Source organism: Capricornis sumatraensis, chromosome 4, assembly GCF_032405125.1.
Source record: "Capricornis sumatraensis isolate serow.1 chromosome 4, serow.2, whole genome shotgun sequence".
In the NCBI taxonomy this organism is placed as follows: domain Eukaryota; kingdom Metazoa; phylum Chordata; class Mammalia; order Artiodactyla; family Bovidae; genus Capricornis; species Capricornis sumatraensis.
This window is the reverse complement of record NC_091072.1, coordinates 8,235,957-8,257,643: the sequence shown is the minus strand read 5'-3', so window position 1 is coordinate 8,257,643 and position 21,687 is coordinate 8,235,957. Positions and strand designations below refer to the sequence as shown.

Here is a 21,687-nt window from a genome sequence, read left to right as displayed (position 1 = left end):
TTTTTGACAAAAATACTTGGTACTGAATGGCCTTCCTGCTAAGGTCTCAAATTATCCTCGGATAAGATGCTCAAGAGGGCACTGAGGCTCGGCCCACACCCCGGGGAAGGCAAAGTAGGACACGGCTTGGGCTTGAACTGCTCCGACCCTCGGCCAAGAGTGGCTGCCAGGAGCCCACACTGGGCGCGCGGAAGCCCAGGCCTGGCTCCAACCCTCAATGGCCTTTCATGTCCAGCCCTTTCATTTTCTGAACAGCAAAGATATGATGAATAGTGATTCAGCTCAAACCTCAGGCATCCCTGCAATTCTCTCCCAAACCCCCTGAAGATCAGGACATCCAACGGCCTTGGGGAGGAAGTAGAGAGAGCTGTCAGACCCACTCACAGTCTTCCGAGCCCTGACTTTGGCACAGCTCTTAGTTTTCACATACAACAATCACTGTTACAATCCGATGCTTTGAACACGTTGATCTACAACAGAACCAAAACTAGTGACTCCATTTATTAGCGAAGAGAGGACGAGTAAAAAGTGATTCTACAGATGAGGTCCACGTGGTGTGTGTGTTAGTTACTGCGGGAAAATGGAGCTTCTCTCAAACCCCTCAGGCTCTAGCCCATGTTAGTTCCCTTATACCTCTCACCCCCTCTCCTGCACCCTCTCTTCTCGCTTTCTCTGGTTTAATTTGATAAATAATACAAGAGTATAAAAAGATCAGCCACAGATAATCAACACGGCCCTACCTACTGTATAGCACAGGGACCTCTGCTCAATATTCTGTAATAACGTACACGGGAAAAGAATCTGAAGGAAAACAGATTCATGTATAACTGAATCACTTTGCTGTTCACCTAAAACTAACACAACACGGTAAATCAACTATACTCCAATATAATATAAAAAGCTTTTAAGAAATCAACCATACAACACTGTAGGAGGCAGAAATATGAAAATGCCTCCTGTCCTCCCCTCTGGAACCCACTTCCCAGAGAAACACTGATAAATATTTGGTGTGTATCTTCCCAGGCATTTTCTAGAGATACACAAACATCTAATGCAGAGTGTTTGTGTGGATTTCTTTTACTTTGCCTTAAATTTAATAGATGTAAACTATACTGTATATATTGTTCTGGGCCTGCGTTTCTCACATAACAGTATACTGTGGACATTTTCCCACAGTAACTAACACACACACACACAGAGACACACACACACACGTTGACCTCATTTGAAGAATCACTTTTTGCTAGTCCTCCCTTCCCTGACAAATGGAGTCACTAGTTTTTGTTCTGTCTCAGATCAACATGTTCAAAGCACTGGAGGAGCTCCCTAGGTAAGAGGAATCCTGCGGCAACTTTAAGAAGATGAAGCACCACTTTGAAATGACAAAATGCTCTTTCCTAATCTGTCCTATAATTGGGATCTTTCTTCCCCCTGCATATGGTACTAGCTTTCTCAAACCAGGGTTTAGTTACAACAGTTCTGAGAAGGAAGTGAGTTCAAATCACTCTGTCCTGAATCCTCCTCTGAGTGAAACTGGAGACTCTTCTCAGCCTACGCCTTCCCCACCCAGGGCTGGGAGCCACCCCAGCTCCAACGCCCGCTCCCTACAGCCTGGAATGTAAAAAACCGAGCATCTCTGGGCATCAAGCTCCTTCTCCTGAGTCACCGGGGACTCGAGGGGGGCCTGATGCTCTGGGTTCCCTGGGGCTGGACCAGAAGGGCTGCCACTGGGGGAGGAGGGGGAGGAGGAGATGGAGGGAGAGGGAGGAGGTGGGAAAGGAAGAGAAGGGGGAGGAGGGGAGAAGGAGGAGGGGAGGAGGAGATGGAGGGAGAGGGAGGAGGGGGAGAGGGAGAGAAGATGGAGAAGGGGGAGGAGGGGAGTGGGAGGAGGGGGAAGGGGAGGGGGAGGAGGAGGAGGAGGGAGAGGGAGCAGGGGGAGAGGGAGAGAAGATGGGGAAGGGGGAGGAGGGGAGTGGGAGGAGGGGAGGAGGAGGGGGAGGGGAGAGGGAGCGGGGGAGAGGGAGCAAGGGGAGAGGAAGAGAAGATGGAGAAGGGGGAGGAGGGGAGTGGGAGGAGGGGGAAGGGGAGGGGGAGGAGGAGATGGAGGGAGAGGGAGCAGGGGGAGAGGGAGAGAAGATGGGGAAGGGGGAGGAGGGGAGTGGGAGGAGGAGGAGGGGGAGGGGGAGGAGGAGGAGGGAGAGGGAGCGGGGGAGAGGGAGAGAAGATGGAGAAGGGGGAGGAGGGGAGTGGGAGGAGGGGGAAGGGGAGGGGGAGGAGGAGGAGGGAGAGGGAGCAGGGGGAGAGGGAGAGAAGATGGAGAAGGGGGAGGAGGGGAGTGGGAGGAGGGGGAAGGGGAGGGGGAGGAGGAGGAGGAGGCAGAGGGAGCGGGGGAGAGGGAGCGGGGGAGAGGGAGAGAAGATGGAGAAGGAGGAGGAGGGGAGAAGGAGGAAGAGGAGGAGGAGGCAGCCCATCTCAGGCACAGACCACTCTGGGGAAGCCAGACACCAGGCCTGGTGGAGTCTGAGAATTCAACTGCTGGTGAGGAGTTAGGGCTTTTGAAGAGCACCTCTTTATATAAGGACTGTGATAAGATGGCAGTATGTATGGTGAAAGGATCATATTACTAGAGTTTGGATTAGGGTTAGGGTTATTGGATAAAATGGTCTGTATAGTCAAAGCTATGGTTTTTCCAGTAGTCCTTTATAGACTTGGACCATAAAGAAGGCTGACCTCCGAAGAATTGATGCCTTTGAACTGTGGTGTTAGAGAAGAGTCATGAGAGTCCCTTAGATTGCAAAGAGATCAAACCAGTCCATCCTAAAGGAAATCAACCCTGAATATTCACTGGAGGGATGGATGCTCAAGCTGAAGCTCCAACTTTGGTCACCTGATGCAAAGAGCCAACTCACTAGAAAAGACCCTGATGCTAGAAAAGACCCTGATTGAGGGCAAGAGGAGAAGAGGGCAGAAGAGGATGAGATGGTTGGGTGGCATCACCGACTCAATGGACATGCATCTGAGCAGACTCCAGGAGATAGTGGAGGGCAGGGAAGCCTGGTGTGCTGCAGTCCATGGTGTTGCAAGGAGTCAGACACAACTTAGCAACTGAAGAACAGCAGGTAAAGAGATGGTTAGAGCAGGGACCCTCCTAAAGCACAAGCATCAGGTCACCCCGAGCGCTCCGTCCCATAAACCTGGACTGCTGGGCTGTGCTTCTGGTTCAGCGGGTCTAAGCCTGGGAATCTGCATTTCTGACAAGTGACCACGTGGTGCCAATGCTCCCTGGTGCAGGGACCACATGTGGACTTGGGAAGCATCATTAGCTAATCTGCTCCGACTCCACAAAGTCGTGTGCCATGTACCTCACTCAGCATTCATTCTAGAAAGACAGAACAAAAACCAGGTCCCGCCAGCTGAAGCCCTTCATCAAAAATAAACTTCAGGCTTGTATCCAGCCCAACCCAAGTGATTTATCCAACCCAACCCACTTTATTTCCTCAAGTTATTTTTGCTTCTTGTGAATTATTTTTTTAAGGACAAAAAGGCAAAGACACTTTCTGAAGAGTGCTAACTCAGTCTCTGAAGTATAAGGATGACGTCTGAGACAAGTCATGTCAAACGCAAAGTAAAACAAATCCAACTAAGCCCAAGATATAAACAACTTCAAAATAATTTAGGGAGGAGGAAGGGAGGAAGTCAAACCAGAGCTCCATGACTCAGCCCATGGGGACCCACCGGGTTCAACTCCACGCGGCAAAGTGCCACTTACAGAATCTCTGAAAGTTACAACAGGGTAGGTTGATGCCGCCACTCTTTGTTAGAACATTTCATTCTTTCCTCTTATCTCTAAGGCCCTTACACTGAATGGAAACGTTTTAAGAAAGAAAAGGACTAGGAAGATTAAATCTCAAAATCGGCAGAAAGGCCGGCCAGTTGTGAGAGAGGCAGAGGACTGGGTCTTCCCGGCTCACTTGTCCGCAGATATGACGCCAGGGCTACAGACGACCCAGCTGGACGGCAGAGAAGCCGGCATGTGGAGACAGGATGGAATTAACGTCTTAGTTTCAAGGGCACAGTTAACCTTCAATGTTTAAATAAAAATAGGATTTGGACTCACCTACTGGATGTTTAGAAACACTCTCCAGAGCCAAGACCTCAGCAAAGTCCTTTTCTGACTCTGGCTGGACCCTCTGTCCTGACCTCCTTCCTTCCCTATGCAAAACCCCTCACCCCCAAACTCCAAGTAAGGAAAAGCCCCCACAGCAGCGTGTGTGGGGAGACAGAGACGAGCTGCCTCAGGACACGCCGGAGACGTAAGGCTGAAGAGATGGCCGATGGAAGTGAAGGAAACCGCACCCCCGGCCCCCGAGCACAGAAAGCGCCATTGTGAGCAGTCCCCGAGCTCAGCGCTCTGCTCTCGCACCTCCTGTCTCGTGGCCTCCCTCTCACAGCGGTTCCCGCCCACCCGTCTCTCCTTTATGAGGCACAGAGGCTCGGGGAGAGGAAGCGATGGGCTTTCCCAGCACGAGGAGCGTCGCCTGTGTTCCCAGGTGAGTATCCATCACCAAGGTTCTTGTACCGACTTCCCGGTATTCCCAAACAGAGGGGCAGCCACCCTCTTCACACTACCTGGACATTAAATAGATACTAAACCACATCATTTCCAAATTTTTAGAAGCCTTTTTCTTGGGGGGGTGGGGGTTGGTGCTGAGCTTGATGACTCATGGGATCTTAGTTCCCCAACCAGGGATTGAACCTGGGCCCTGGCAGTAAAAGCGCCAAGTCCCAACCACTGCACAGCCAGGGAACTCCCTGGAAGCCATCTTTAAAGAGAGTGAGGAGAAAGGACAGGATGTATGAGGCTGATGTATTCTGATCGTCATTTACAGTGACATCGGGGACCAGGGACTAGATGCTGGGTGTCTGACCCCTGCCCCATCGTGTGCCAATGGGATACCCTGACGGGGGCTTGGAACTAGGCTGCCCACTTCCAAGTCTGTTCTGTACCTCGCTAGTTTCATGGCCTCGGCACTCAGCCAGCTTCACTGTGCCTATTTCCCACCTGTCAGGAGATGTTGGCAATATTACTGTAGGCAATATTATTGCCTAGAAGAGTTAATTCATTTAAAACTCAGCTCAATAAAAGCATTTTTTTTTATTATTCTTCAAAACTTCTTGATGAAGTATTTATATTATCCTTGGTTGCCTCCTTCATTTTATAGCTTCACTTCTCTAGCATAATTTAATCTCTTAGTAACCTGACTCTCCTAGCAAATTTGCAATAAAACTGCAGCAAATGATGAGAAAAAGAGGGACTTCCTTGGTAGTCCAGCAGTTAAGTCTACACACTTCCAACGTAAGGGATACAGGTTTGATCCCTGGGCGGGGAACTAAGCGATGGCCAAAATATAAAAAATTAAAATTAAAATATTCTTTTAAAAGATGAGAAAAAGAAGTGATGGAAAAAATAGGTAAGTCTAGAAAAAGTCAAATTCTAATAAAAATCATACATTTGTGGTCTTCTGACATTCAGATCAAGATACCACTAGCGCAGGAGGCGTCTGGTCATCCATGGCTGCTCCTCTTTCTGCTCAGCTCACTTGGGCTCTGGGAGCTGAGTAAAACCAAGAACAAGTGCTCGGGTGAACAGGGCGTCTCTCTGCTCCAGGTGACGTCCCCCCTGGTGCTCCGGGGCCCACCCGGCACCCCGCGAAAGCTTCGAGAGATGCACAGACCTGGGGTGGGGCGGCCTTCACACTGTAGAACTGCTTTTTCTCTCTGCCTCTGCTTTGGATCATGGAAACAGCCTTTGACAAATACACTTCATGCTCTGAATGGTCAAGCCGAAGGGCCATCCGGCTGCTGTTGTCCGAGGCGGGGGCCCCACCTCTCTCCGGCTCACTGTGACGCTGACCTTGCACTTTTCACGTAACTTAGAGCAGCTGTGATGCTTCGCCGCTCCCCTACCCCTGCCCCTGAAATCTGAAAGCCCTGACCTCAACTCTTCAAAGCTGTAAGAGCCATGTTCTGAATGCTGCGAAGACGCCAAAGTAGGTTGCGCGGTGCTATGAATCACGGCGGGGTGTGGCACGTCCCTGGTGGCTCAGGGGTAAAGAATCCGCCTACGACCCAGGGTGTAATGGGTCTGTGCTGGGACGCTCCCGTGTGCCTCGGGGCACCTAGAGACCGTCCTCCGCAACAAGAGAAGCCAGCACGGCGACAAACCCAGGCACCGCACTAGAAGGGCAGCCCGGGCTCGCCGCAGCCAGAGAAAGCCCACACTCGGCAAGGGAGACCCAGCGCAGCCAAAAATAAAAAAGAAATAGAATTAAAAAGAACCATTCGGAAAGAGTGAAGCACACAAACATATAGTTAGATGCTGCTATTAAAGCCTGAGAGAAACTGCCTTGAGAAAACCCCGCTGGCAAACTTAATAAGGATTTCCCCCATTTCAGAAGAGGGTGCTTTCGACTGTAAGGACGCACCATTTAGCAGAAGCTTTATCTTTTCAACAGAGACAGGGAGACTTCTGTCAGATATGGCCCATAACTGAATATGAATCCTTAATGGACATTAGCGAGAAGGAAAACACCACCGCAAGCCTCTCCGCTGACCGGACGCCCCCACGATGACGGGTGTGTCAGGATCTGGCCGTAGGAGGCCCATCCCAGGGAGAAATGGGCACCTCTCCACCATCCTCTCCGCAGAAACTCGGACGGAGATGCTGAGTGAGGCCCCTACGAGCTCATCAACACGGAGATGTGTGCAAATACTGTGTTAAAGTGCTTTACCTACTAAAAATGTTAAAGAAAGGGACTTTTAACCAGGCCCCACCCCAAGCCCTTGGGAAAAAAGAACACAGGCCATCAGAACGGGAAGAAAAGGAGTAACTCTGAAAACAAAAGTATCACTGGTTTGAGGATCGGGGGACAAAAAAAGCACAGCTCTAGTGACTGGACTTACTGGTCTGATGAGCTCTGGGGGTGGGGGGTGGATATTTGTGGTGTGGACACGTGACAGCCCCCCAACCCTGCCTGGGGGTGAGAACCTACTGTTTACACGTGCCCCCTCCTCCCCCGCCCCGGGTCCCCAGCTTGGGGAGGTTCGGGCGGCACATCACATCCTGTGACTCAGCACCAGGAAGGGGATGTTAATCATCTTTTTTTTAACCCAAGTCTCTGCCTTTTCTATTTCACACCTCTCTTGAATATGTAAAACAAGAAACTGTACCTCCTACTCTTGGCTCTGCTCCGCAATGACTACGAGCGGAGTAGCGCTTCTGGCTGGCGGCCAGCAACAGCGCCAGGCCCAAGTCCACCACCCAGGCTGGACTCTCACACGCCCGCAGGCTGAGGGCTCTTACCTGGGGCTCCGGTGTACATGATGGAGAAGACATTGATGGCGATGGTGGCGGCGTAGAATACGGGAAGCGCCCGGAGGCCGTTGGGAACGGGGTCCTCCTGCAGGGTAAGGAGATGAGGGGGCAGGTCAGGACTCCAGGGGTGTCTGCAGGTGGGCAAGATGACATGCAGTGCTGCTCGGGGAAAGCCCCTCCCGGGGCTGTGAGCACCCCCAGACCCAGTGCTGGCTTGGGCTGTCCCTCCCACACGAGCGCTGTGTCAAAGGGCCGCCACGGGGACCAGCAGAAACATCAAAGCACAGGGACCATGTGGGCTGGCAGGACACTTGGGGACAGAGAAGGGCTGCTGGTGAGGCCAGCTCCCAGGACCCAAGCCCTGAGCTAGCCTCCCCTTCAGAACCCAGGGTGCTCGCTATTCTAACAATGTGCACACTGGCCCCCTAAATCCACCTTCCACAAATATTTTCAGGCCTGACCCTCCAAGGATGCCCTGAGAAAGTCAAGTGACTTCAACACCAGGGCGTTACTACTAGATTTTATGTGACTCTGTGATATGTTTGCTGTGTTGAAATATATAAAGTAAATATAGAACTATGTGCTGCTGCTGCTGCTGCTGCTGCTGCTAAGTCACTTCAGTCGTGTCCGACGCTGTGCGACCCCATAGACAGCAGCTCACCAGGCTCCCCTGTCCCTGGGATTCTCTGGGCAAGGACACTGGAGTGGGTTGCCATTTCCTTCTCCAGTGCATGAAAGGGAAAAGAGAACGGGAAGTCGCTCAGTCATGTCCGACTCTTCGCGACCCCATGGACTGCAGCCTGCCAGGCTCCTCAGCCCATGGGATTTTCCAGGCAAGAGTACTAGAGTGGGGTGCCATTGCCTTCTCCAACTATGTGCTATGAGTTTCCAAATCTTTTCACAAAGTAGAGCATATCACCTTCAACTGTCACACTGAAAAGAACTGTGGGCTCTTTGTCTAAGAAAACATTTTTTTTTTTAACAACCTTAAGCTTCTGGTACAACATTTCCTAAATCTAATGTTTCAAGAAGAACAGTACTGCATGTGTTTAAGGCGAAATATCACCTGGGAGAATATTAGAAATTTAGAGTTCACAGAGGGAAAATATAGAGTTTGAGGGTTTGGATCCACAGAGATTCTGAAGCAAAAATATGAACTGGGAACTCAACGTAGCACTCGCACGTAGGTGTTGCTTAAATAATTCAAAAAGGGGCTAATTTCTAATGACTGTGTAAAACACTCTTGTACATTGATATGAATCTATTACCTACCCTATTACAAGGAAAATCAAGTCTAAACATTTCCTTTTTTTTTTAGTCTAAACATTGATGAGAGCTACAGAAGTCAGGATCAGTAGCACGTGTGCATGCTAAGTCACTTCAGTCGTGTCTGACTCTTTGTGACCCTATGGAGTAGCCCACCAGGCTCCGGTGTCCACGGGATTCTCCAGGCTAGAATACTGGAGCGGGCTGTCATGCCCTTCTCTTGATGTGAGCTACAGGAGTCAGGATCAGGAGAGACTACCTCAAAGGTTCCTACTGTCAAACGCAGACGTGTAGAAATTAAGCCCATTTGCAGAACCTAAGTGCATCAAGAGCCCGCCTAGAAGGTCTCTAGCGGCCCCCAGCACTCGTCAGGAGGCTGGAGTGAATGGAGTGAGGTGTCAGGAGCACTCAGAGTGGAGGTGGGAGGTGACGCAGCCACATGGGAGTCCCGGCCAGGCTCAGGAGCCGGCAGGCGAAGGGCAGGTGTGAAGGGGCGGGCAGGGCCTGGGAGGAGCGCGCCGTCCCCTGATCTGCCATGGGCCCGGGACAGGAACCCGGGCTGAACCAAAAGCAGAACGCCCACATGCTCACATGCCTGCCACCTCTGCTTCCAAACTGTTCTTTTCTGGGGACAACAGCTGCTGAAGATAGACTCCCAACTGGTAACTTGTGAAGGTGTAAAGTCTTCTGTTTGTGTGCTGTAACTGAATCACCTTACGTTTTCTTAAATAACCTACTCTTTTTATTTTTTGCCTCGCCACAGGGCATGCAAGGACCCAGTGCCCTGACCAGGGATCAAACCCTCAACCCCTGCATTGGAAGTATGGAATCCTAACCCCTGGGCCACAGGGAAGGCCCCAGAGAACCTATTCTTAACACACGAGGACAGCTGCCTCACCGAGCCCCATCTCCTTTCCTCCTCCTTTCTTTCCTTCCTTCTACCCACCCATCACCTGTCACCAATCCAAGCAGCCTTTGTTCTCTCTCAATAGACACTCAGCTGGCGCCTCGGAAGGGCTGGGCAGAGCTGGGCACTGCCTACACATGTGAACAGGGAGTCATGGTGTCCACTCTCAACAGACCTCACAAAGAGTGAACCGGGAGCCAAGCAGGAAATAAATTCCTGCACGATGGGAGAGTGCAGTGATGAGAAGGCAGGCGCTTGTGGGGACACAAAGGGAGAAGCCCAGTGGAAGCTGGGGTGGGAGGCGGGGCTTCCTCGGGAGGGACACCTGGGGGCGGAGGAGGGGCAGGAGCCCGCCTGGCAGGGATGCCCGGGGCAGCAGAAATAAAAGGGGGAGGCTTACCAGGCACCTGCCAAGATGCTAACAGGCCCCGGCACAGCAGGAGCCCGGGAGAAGGGACGGTCAGTGTGCGATTACCCAAGAGACCTCAGCCTGACTCGAAGAAGAGCCGTGTAAGGACACAGCTCCAGGCAGGTGCGTCCGATGGGCTTGGCATGTGCCGAGTGACCAAGGGCAAGCAGCAGGGCTTATAAAGTGCTGCAATAACCCCTGACATTCCCCTAGAACACTGATCTCAGTAAGTTTTCATCTCATTTTATTTTTGATTAAAAAAAATGTACCCCCATAGGTGTAATTCCTGCTTTTTATCTTGTCCTCAAGGACAGAAAAAAAAATCCAGTGTCTCACGCTCCCCTTCCCCATTAGAAAACAGAAAATACCTTCCATCTGGGTAAAAAAATTCTCCAGTTGTTTTTAGTGCTGGGCAGTTTCAAAATCGTAACACTATCTCACTCTGTTCTGTTTACCGGTCACAAAATCATTGTCTTTCCTTTTTGAGGTGTGAGCATTAGTGCCCAGGAATGCTGACCAGTGAACTAAGTCATAGGGCAGGGCACCTCGTGTCCAGTCCTGGTTCCGGGGGGCCCCCAGGCACTCCACCCGAGTCCTCAGCCTGCATTATAATAATGTCTGATCCCAACATCGGGGGCTGTGCCTTAGTAATTACCCCTCTGAGCCCTCTCACTATTAATTTTTATTGAGCAGAACCAAACTTAGTTCTAAAACTTAACTAAAAAAGATAATAAACTCGCTTACCTTTTTTAAGATGAACATTCTGATCAGTACAAACAGCACGCCAGACATGAAACCAGACAACAGTGGAGATATAAACCAAGAAGCAACTGAATAATTAAAAGAAAATCCAATGAATGTTAAAATTCTACACGATTCAGGTCCTATTTACATAAAAAGTGGTAACTAACATACAGCACACACATTAACAAACATTCCTAGAATCATTCACCTTTAACTCAGAACTCAACAAACCCACTGACCTCCACAAGGGGGTCACCACCCTCAGACACAAGCCCCACCCCGACAAGCATGAACTCCTCCAGCCCACCATGCACGCGGCCACCCCAGCTCTGGCCTCTGCAGACGATTCCTCTGATTCCCACTGAGCCCCTTCCTGTGCCAGCTGCGGGGCTAGCTGAAAAGCGGGCCCCGGCCCTTTCATATTCCAAGGCCAGCCTGGCACTGTTCCGCAGCCTCTGCCCATGCACTAGAAACATCTGCGGGAGTTTCCAAAAACCAGTTAATGCTCCGGCTCCAGCTACAGAATTCTGATTTCAAAGGTTTGGAAAGGGGTTTGGGCACTGATATCTTTATTGCTCTCCCAGGTAATTCTAAAGTGCAGCTGGAATCAAACCACTGTTTCAGGAGCCGGGGATCTCGGGTGAGCTTCCCAGGATCTTGGGTGAGCTTCCCAGGATCTTGGGTGAGCTTCCGGGGATCTCAGGTTAGTTTCCTGGGATCAGGTGAGTTCTCTGGCCGTTTTTGTCCTGCCTGGCAGGTCAGGTGTCTGTTCAGGCCTCAGAGGGTACTATGATTCATAAAATGACCGAGGTGGGTGAGAGAGTGTTTTTCGCAATGGGCATGTGGGTACTTATGGGGTTCGATGGATTTTCCTCTCGTTGAAGAAGTCAGAGGCAGGAAGCAAGCTGTCAGACCTCTCCAAACAGTCCCCACTGGGCAGCCCACAGTGCAGAAGGAGCACCTGGTAGGCTGGTGGGGAGGACTCCTGGATGCAGTGGGGGTGAGTACCTCACTTCCACACTTCTCCAGCACCAGGAACGCTGACTCCTGGACAAGGGCCCAAAGTTTTTCTCTGACTACAGACTGATTTCAACCAGGTAAATTTCTTAACTCCCTGTGAACAGCAAATAAGACACTGGTTTTCAAAGCTGAATGACAATGCGGCATTTGATAAGAGCATCCAGAGTTTAAAAGAAAAAAAGCCTAACAGTTCACCATCTTTGCTAACAGAAATTTTAAGAGAAAACGTATTATCAGCATACATGAACATTTAAAGGAAAAAACATAATCGTAACTTTTAATAACACTTACTCTAGAAAATGTAAACTTTCCTTCTTATACGTAAAAGAAAATGCCAATTACCAATCTTGACCAGCTCCATCCACTGCACACCTTGGGTACCAATTGCGACGAGGGAGAACCCTATGGTGGCCCCGACAATACAGTGAGTCCCCGAGATTGGGAGCCTCAGGAAGGATGCGATGAGCTGCCAGACAGCTGAGCCTGTGGGTTGAGGATAAGAGACGAAGCAAGGCAAGTCAGGGACACGGTGCAGTGTCTCAGATCGCCACAGAAGGAAGAAACCCACACTACAGTCCTCCTTCCCCACCCCTCGCTGGGGTTAATTGTCTCCGGATTGTTTCTTAACAAAGTCCCGACAGAAACCACTCAAATAACTATAGGCAAAGGAACGTTCTTCAACACGGAAGGGATAATGATGATTTATTCAAGCGAAAGTCTTTGATGGTATGAAAAGAAAAGCCTGATGCCAGCTACAAGTTGACTGTGTCACGTTTAAGCAAGGATGCAGGTGATGAGTGAGTTCTGATGTGAAGTGTGGCCAGGACCAAGCAGGAGACTGTGAACCAATGAACGTGGAGAAACAGGAAAGGCTGTGTATCAGAGAAGATTTTGCTGTAGTTAACATCTTTCGGTTGCATCATAAGGAGACTGGAGCCAGGCTATGTATACTAATATATGATATATATTAGTATACTAATCTGTATACTAATACTGTATACTAATTGATACAAAAGAGGGCAAAATACAAACATCAGATCACAGTATCAGGACTTCCCTGCTGGTCCCATGCTGTGCTTAGTCACTCAGTCGTGTCCGACTCTTCGTGACCCGATGGACGGTAACCTACCAGGCTCCTCTGTCCATGGGATTCTCCAGGCAAGAATACTAGAGTGGGTTGCCATGCCCTCCTCCAGGGTAGCTTCCCAACCCAGGGATGGAACCCAGGTCTCCCGCATTGCAGGCGGATTCTTTACTGTCTGACCCACCAGGAAAGCCCTGGTGGTCCTGTGGTTAAGAATCTGCCTGCCAACACAGGGGACACAGGTTTGACCCTGGTCCGGGAAGATCCCACATATCAAGGGGAAACTAAGCCCATGAATCACAACTACTGAACCTGTACTCTGGAGGCTGTGTGCCACAACAAGAGAAGTCACTGCAAAGAGAAGCCTGCGAGCCACAACCAGTGAGCAGCCCCCGCTCACTGCAATGAGAGAAAGGTCTGAGCATCAATGAAGACCCAGTGCAGCCAAAAAAATAAAAATCACAGTGTTGCACACCTAAAACTGGTATTACCAATATGTCACGTCAATACACTCCAATTTAAAAAAGAGTGTAATTCCACGCTGCTTTTCATAGTTTTGTCTCTCCCATGAGAAGCAACCGTGATACCAACGCCCCCCCCCCCGCCGGGCACCTACCCCCAGTCCCTGCCCGGCCGCCAGGCCTTTTCGATCTGCTCCCTCCAAGCCTGCTAACTCTCAGGAGTCAAGAGGATCCCTGGGTTTTGGCTTTGTGTCCTTTCACCTCAACTTCACCACCTTCTTCCAGGCTTCGTGTTTTTCTAGGCCAGAGTTCACGCCAGATATTTTCATAAGCAGATCAGGTTTTGCAGGGAGTATTAAAAGCATCGGCTGGGGAGAGATCGCTTTCAGAAACAGTTGTTGAATAGCTCACGAAAGACTGCAGGGGAACAAAGGGGCGGGCTGATAAACAGGGCACGTCATTAATCCCAAACGTTAATTCTGGAAATCTGGTTGCTTGGCAGCAGCAGTGCCTTCAAACAGACCCCTGGCATTTTCTCCAAAAATATCCGTGCTACAGAGGCTCATGAGAGGTCCCAGTTTGTGCAGCAAGGGGACAGCTGCTCTGGGAGCGCTGGGCACCATGACCTTTGAGCCGAAACGGGCCGTGACCCCAAGCCTATCCCTGAAACGTGTGTTGGGAGCAGAAGGGCCAGCCTGGGGCTGCCAACCTGGTGACAGGCTGGATGGCGGCGCCCACGCTCCCCCGCGGACAGTTCTGTGAGCCAGGACACCTAAGCCCTGGGCTCCTAGGGGGACGGATTGTTTTAAAAATAAAGCCAGAGTTGGGAGTGTGTTACACAGCACAGAACCAGAACTGAAAAAGCAACCTTTATGATTGATAGTCTTACAAAAATTAAAGTAACCCAGTGACGTTATGGGAATGAGAAAAATTGACCTACATGAACTCAGACCATGAGGTTTTCTGTCTTGAAAGCCACTCTCCTCTCCCTGGGGTGACTTTATAACAGGAAGGTTTGTAAGGAGAGGTAGGGGGATGGGGCTGCCTGAGAGAAAGAGGGGAGAAATGACCGGAGGATGGAGTGAAAGACAGAAGCCTTGTGTGCAGGGGTCTTGTGAGGCGAGAGTGGGTGACAGGCCTCTTCAACCTTGGGGAATCCTGAAAGTGAATGGCATTATATTAATATTAAGAAAAACAGTGGAAAGGACTCCCGTAGAGGTCCAGAGGCTAAGACTCCAAGCTCCCAATGCAGGGGGCCCAGGTTCCATCCCTGGTCAGGGAACTAAGGCCCATATGTCACAACTAAGAGCTCTCATGCTGCAACTAAAGCTCTTGGATGCCACAGCTAAGACCTGTGCAGCCAAATCAACACACAGAAATAAATACTTAAAAAAAGAAAAACCGTGGGAAAAAGAGATAGTCTAACCTAAAGATAAAGGTGACCTGCCACGAAGGAAGGGATTAAGTGTGGGATTGGGGTGCAAGGAAAAGAGGGCAGCAGAGGATGAGATGGTTGGATGGCATCACCAACTTAATGTACATGAATCTGAGCAAACTCTGGGAGATAGTGAAGGACAGGGAAGCCGGGTGTGCTGCAGTCCATGGGGTTGCAAAGAGTTGGACACGACTGAACAACATAGGGTGCGAGACAAAACCTGGGGAGACTGGGGGGTTAAGATGGCATCTCTGAGGCTACGGGCTCCCAGACAATGCAAGAATGGTAGAGCAGGTGTGGGTTACAGGGCGGCAGAGAAGACTCAGTACTTCCGAGGGTGCTTCACGGTGAAGGCTTGGTCATGCTGCTGTGGGTACTGCTGTGAAAAGATGGAGAATTCTGAATTCTCAGTGGGTTTTGGGAACCATGGGTGGTTTCATACTGAGTGGATTGACTACTGCTTCAGGGCTGAGGTAGAGTTCCCAGAGAGGCCATGTTCGGGAAGCCCGGCTGGCATGAAAAACATCTTCCACCCAATCAACTTAACGCTACCATCATGCTATGGGAAAACACAAAGACCCATGGGCTTGGGGCAAAGTTTATCAAGAAAAAAGAGAAAAAAAATAGAGTGAGAAAGACAAGGGAGGAAAGGGGAAAAGAAAGGGATTTTGGCTTTAAAAGAGGAAGACTGGGAGAATTCAGGCATTTGAACAGAATCATCTTCATTTGAGGCAAACATAATTATATCACCCTCTCAAAACTACCCAGAATTCTCATGTTCAAGGAAACCAATTTTAAATGTCTAGGCAGCTCTCATCTCACCAACTCACAATAAAATAGGCTTTGAGATTCATCTAACCACACACCAAAAAAAAAAAAAAGAAACCAAAGCAAACAAAATCAAGTTATTCAAGCAAAACCACAAACTGCTTTGGTTAACCTAAATTCTAGTGGAGGTAAGTGTACTTCATTCTTTGAGTGGAGAGACTAGGCCAGGGGTGGGGAAAGCCCAAAGCCGGGCAAGTTATGCTGTCCACACAGCAAGTCAGTGGTGACACGGAGCTCAGCTCTCAGGCCTTCTGTTCACCTGGGGCCCCGGGGCAGCCTCACCAACAAATCTCCCGGACAAGCACCACCACTCCCCACAGGGCCCACCCAATACAGGGAGAAACCGCTATTAAAGCTGAACTTCATCACTCCAGACCACACAGGGCGCTACTCAATACTCTGTAGCAACCTATATGGGGAACGAATCTATAAAAGAAAGGATGCATGTATAACTGACTCACTTCCCTATATACCTGAAACTAACACAATACTGTAATTCAACTCTAAGCCAACAAAAATTTAAAGAGACTGAACTTGAGCAACGTTTTCACTTCTCCTTTACTTTCAATATATCTTGTCCGCATCACTCTGACTGGCAAAACCTTAATTTCTGCTTGATTTGATTCAGTTCGGTCGCTCAGTCGTGTCTGACTCTTTGTGACCCCGTGGACTGCAGCGCACCAGGCCTCTCTGTCCATCACCAACTCCCGGAGTTCACTCAAACTCAGGTCCATCGAGTCGGTGATGCCATCCAGCCATCTCATCCTCTGTCGTCCCCTTCTCCTCCTGCCCCCAATCCCTCACAGCATCAGAGTCTTTTCCAATGAGTCAACTCTTCGCATGAGGTGGCCGAAGTATTGGAGTTTGAACTTCAGCATCAGTCCTTCCAATGAATATTCAGGACTGATTTCTTTTAGGATGGACTGGTTTGATCTCCTTGCAGTCCAAGGGACTCCCAAGAGTCTTCTCCAACACCACAGTTCAAAAGCATCAATTCTTCAGTGCTCAGCTTTCTTTATGGTCCATCTCTCACATCCATACATGATTAATGGAAAAACCATAGCTTTGACTAGACGGACCTTTGTTGGCAAAGTAATGTCTCTGCTTTTGTATATGCTATCTAGGTTGGTCATAACTTTCCTTCCAAGGAGCAAGCGTCTTTTAATTTCATGGCTGCAGTCACCATCTGCAGTGATTTTGGAGCCCCCCAAAACAAAGTCTGACATTGTTTCCACTATTTCCCCATCTATTTGCCATGAAGTGATGGGACCAGATGCCATGATCTTCATTTTCTTAATGTTGAGCTTTAAGCCAACTTTTTCACTCTCTTCTTTCACTTTCATCAAGAGGTTTTTTAGTTCCTCTTCACTTTCTGCCATAAGGGTGGTGTCATCTGCATATCTGAGGTTATTGATATTTCTCCCAGCAATCTTGATTCCAGCTTATGCTTCATCCAGCCTGGCATTTCACATGATATACTTTGCATATAAGTTAAATAAGCAGGGTGACAATATACAGCCTTGACGTCCTTCTTTTCCTATTTGGAACCAATCTGTTGTTCCATGTCTGGTTCTAATCGTTGCTTTTTGACCTGCATACAGGCTTCTCAAGAGGCAGGTCAGGTGGTCTGGTATGGTTGATAAGATTATGTCTTACATATTGATCACCACTACTGAGGGCAATTTTTACAAGTAACTGTTATCTTTCTAAGGGAAATGTCAATTATACCTGACTATGATGAGAAATATATATTCAGTGAAGGTGAGTAAAATTCAATCATTATAGTAACTGTTATGGTAAATGAATTCTTTGGTTGTCAAATCACCCTCTATTAAATTATTTTTCTTAGACGTTCTTAACGACCTGGGCACTCCATCACACCACTGTTGATGTCACCTATGAGGTGGTGGAGGTGGCGGCTGTCAACACGGCAGTCCACAGACTGGGTGGTCCCCAGGACCTCTTTAATGGTTGCAGACACTTCTCCAGCCAAGACCACCGCTGCATCTGTCGGGTAACAGTCTCATCAAAAGCAGTGTTTCTACTGTGCTTAATGTTTTTCTGCTTCTTTCTGTCTTGGCAGTTGCTTGAGCACTCTAATGATCAGGGCAGAGGCAGAAGGTACCACTTCAACGTGGGGCTGTCTGGGCTGAAGGTCACTTTCATTGTCATCCTCACACCCTTCCAATCACCGGTTGCCTTGGCCATGTCATCACCAACCTTTTTTTTTTTAGAGACAGACCCAGGAGGCCAAGCTTGGGGGCCAGGGCAGACAAGGGACCTACTTCCCCACCAGGGCACTTTAGGTACACAACTTTGATCTTGTTGGGGTCATCGAACTTAGGCGGCAAGCTGGGGGTGGCTGATGTCGGACAAACCTGGATTTGGGACAACCAAAGAAAGTTGCATCTTGGCCGCCTCTGAGCCAAAAGTCTGTGTACTAAGAGCAAATATTTAATTCTTAAAAATAATGATCAGTTATATCAATCGTGAGCCTTACATTTTTCAAACACAAAATGTGCAGCTGAGGAAGAGGAACTCTGAGCACCTATGATCAGCCTACCACGTTTCAGTTCAGTCTCTCAGTCGTGTCCGACTCTTTGTGACCCCATGGACTGCAACACGCCAGGCCTCCCTGTCCATCACCAACTCCCGGAGTTTGCCCAAACTCATGTCCATTGAGTCAGTGATGCCATCCAACCATCTTATCCTCTGTCGTCCCCTTCTCCTCCTGCCTTCATTCTTTCCCAGCATCAGGGTCTTTCCAAATGAGTCAGTTCTTCACATCAGGTGGTCAAAGTATTGGAGATTCAGCTTCAGCATCAGTCTCTCCAATGAACACCCAGGACTGATCTCCTTTAGGATGGACTGGTTGGATCTCCTTGCAGTCCAAGGGACTCTCAAGAGTCTTCTCCAACACCACAGTTCAAAAGCATCAATTCTTTGGCTCTCAGCTTTCTTTATAGTTCAACTCTCACATCCATACATGACTACTGGAAAAACCATAGCCTTGACTAGACGGACCTTTGTTGGCAAAGTAATGTCTCTGCTTTTCAATATGCTGTCTAGGTTGGTTATAGCTTTCCTTCCAAGGAGTAAGCGTCTTTTAATTTCATGGCTGCAGTCATCATCCGCAGTGATTTTGGAGCCCCCCAAAATAAAGTCTGACACTGTTTCCACTGTTTCCCCATCTATTTGCCATGAAGTGATGGGACTGGATGCCATGATCTTCATTTTCTGAATGTTGAGCTTTAAGCCAACTTTTTCACTCTTTCCTTTCACTTTCATCAAGAGGCTCTTTAGTTCTTCACTTTCTGCCATAAGGGTGGTGTCATCTGCATATCTGAGATTGTCGGTATTTCTCCCTGCAGTCTTGATTCCAGCCTGTGCTTCATCCAGCCCAGCATTTCTCATGATGTATTCTGAATATAAGTTAAATAAGCAGGGTAATAATATACAGCCTTGACATACTCCTTTTCCTATTTGGAACCAGTCTGTTGTTCCATGTCCAGTTCTAACTGTTGCTTCCTGACCTGCATACAGATTTCTCAAGAGGCAGGTCAGGTGGTCTGCTATTCCCATCTCTTTAAGAATTTTCCACAGTTTATTGTGATCCACACAGTCAGAGGCTTTGGCATAGTCAATGAAGCAAAAAGAGATGTTTTTCTGGAACACTCTTGCCTTTTCGATGATCCAGTGGATGTTGGCAATTTGATCTCTGGTTCCTCTGCCTTTTCTAAAACCAGCTTGAACATCAGGGAGTTCACGGTTCACGTATTGCTGAAGCCTGGCTTGGAGATTTTTGAGCATTACTTTGCTAGCGTGTGAGATGAGTGCAACTGTGCGGTAGTTTGAGCATTCTTTGGCATTGCCTTTCTTTCGGATTGGAATGAAAACTGAGTTTTTCCAGTCCTGCGGCCACTGCTGAGTCGCTTCGTAGTATTTAATTCCTTACTCAGGACCTGCGTCTGCTTCCAATCAAAGACCTCAACTACTTCTCAGACTAACCTGCTGCCACAGAAAAGATGATGGGCCATCCTAAACCTGGCCAATGACCTGCACGTCCTCGGTGCTACGGAAGTGCTGCTGGTGACTCATCTCGGGACCCGTGGGAGGGAGCCGTGTTCTCGGTCCACCAGCCTCCAGCCTCCCATGGCATAGCTCTCCCCACAAAAGCATGTGCCCTGCTGAAAACAGAAAGTGGCAGGACACCCCCTCACCCCCACCCCATGCCCATGCAGACCCGCCGCCTGCTGTCTGTCACCTGGACCTAGTGGCAAGTGGAGGAGGGTCTTGTCTGCTGCACTTAAGGCCCTGCTGCCCGAACCTCTCAGCTTGGTGAGGGAGCACCCATATGCTGCCACAGGTCTGGGATCAGCATGGGCTGAGAAGGACCCACTCATCCAGCCAGCGATGCTCCTTCATCCAGGCACCCTGACAGTAACCCATCAGAGGCCCTACTGCAAACAGGTGACGTACAAATGGTCTTCTGGCCAGAAAGCAAAACAAGCATACCAGATGAACCCCCCCGGGGCGGAATTAGAAAATCTGAACAAAAACCAACAAAAGGATGACAAATGACAGAGAAGACCAACGCTTCTCGAAACACAGGCACTTGAGATTCATTTGGTAACTGCTCTAAAACTTAAACTGAGAATACCAAAGTTAAGCTAATGAACACTGGTTTTTGGCATCCAAGTTTTTAAAACATCGCCTTGGAACTAATGAAAAATATATGAAAAAACAGAAATAAACCACCAAGGTTTCTAAATAAACCTAACGAAACCTCTGATTCACTTTAACGTGTTCTTTCTTTAAGAACTTTCAAATAGCTTTAAGATGACAAAGAGCGATGCTACAAATATCTTTTTCTCCTGGACTTTTTGAAAAGCACTGACTTAGCTAAAATCTATTTGAACACATTCAAGAAAGAAATGGTTGCTTGACATTTGAACACTGACCAAAATCATAACATACAGAAAGCACAAATAAGATATAATAAATGAGAAGCAAGTCTGAAAAATATACATACACATCTATTTTATATATATATATATATATTGCTGAATTACTTTGCTATACAGCTGAAAATAACAAAACACTGTAAATCAGCTATACTCTAAAAAAACAACAACAACTATCAAACCAGTTTTTGAAAAGTTGAAGCAAAAGTCTCACTTATGGGTACGACAGAAGTCAGGCAGAGAAGTGGGTCAGGGGACACACTCCCACGGGTGGGAAGACGAGGCTACTTACCAACCATGGCACTGACCTCCCCGGCCATGAGCGTCTCCACGGTGTTGATGTACAGGTTCACGTCGATGATGCCCTTCCGGATGGTCTCTCCGACTTTGGCCCCCAGCAACACCGAGCCGGTGGTTTCAAAGATGGAAGCCAGGATACAGGCCTGCCTCAAGGTCACCACGCCCGAGCCCACGGCGGTACCAAACGAATTGGCAACGTCATTGGCACCCACAGAAAATGCCAAGATAAAAGCTATGATGAAACCCAAGATGACCATCCACAGGTACTCGTCCATCGCCATTGTGGACGCGGGGCGCTGGGTGCTTTTCTTGTGCGGAAATCTCTAAAATCGGCCGAGCCTGAGGTTCTACGGGGCGTGAGGCTGAGAGTTTCTGTAAACAGTGAGTCTGCTCTGGAAAGTGCCGGGTGATGTTGGGGCTGCACAAACTGCTAACTGCTGGTTTTCAAGCTACTGTCAGGACAGTTCATTGGGTTGTGTTCAGTCAGCGGTAAAACACATTCCATATTTTCCCTCCTGATCTGGGGAAGCTGTGAGGGCTCCTCCTGTGTCAGAAAGAAAACAAAAGGAATTAGTCACCCTGAGGAACGGGCGACAACGGTCTGTTCTTTCAGGAAGAAGTGTTTGGAGACGACTCATGGGCTCTCCCTTCCGCGTGCGTGTGGCCGATCTGACCATAAAGCAATGCTGGAAGGTCATAAGCAGGCTAACTTCTACCCCTGCCACCACCAAAAGAGAGCTGATTCTAAAACTTCAGAGCGTAATCACGCTTTATGATTATAGACTGACAGGAAGTCCTACTAGGGTACATTTTTACACAATTTGATGAATATATGTGGCCTTTATTTTAGAAGGAAAAAGTTCTGACAGAGGAGCAAAAGAAAAAGAAATGAGA

At 48.9% G+C, this 21,687-nt stretch overlaps 1 protein-coding gene and 1 pseudogene across 1 annotated transcript in view; both read right to left on the bottom strand.

Annotated features, from left to right (window-relative positions):
• The window catches only part of SLC20A2 (solute carrier family 20 member 2), a 50,669-nt gene extending 29,595 nt beyond the window's left edge, over positions 1 to 21,074 (bottom strand). The window contains exons 1-4 of the mRNA XM_068971238.1: positions 20,786 to 21,074; positions 12,064 to 12,204; positions 10,702 to 10,787; positions 7,364 to 7,460 (exon numbers count right to left, since the gene is read on the bottom strand). Coding sequence (XP_068827339.1) covers positions 7,364 to 7,460; positions 10,702 to 10,787; positions 12,064 to 12,204; positions 20,786 to 21,074 — 613 coding nt within the window. The remainder of the gene's footprint in view (positions 1 to 7,363; positions 7,461 to 10,701; positions 10,788 to 12,063; positions 12,205 to 20,785) is intronic.
• LOC138077950 (large ribosomal subunit protein uL11-like) lies at positions 17,385 to 19,627 on the bottom strand (annotated as a pseudogene).
• Positions 21,075 to 21,687: the final 613 nt, after the last annotated feature.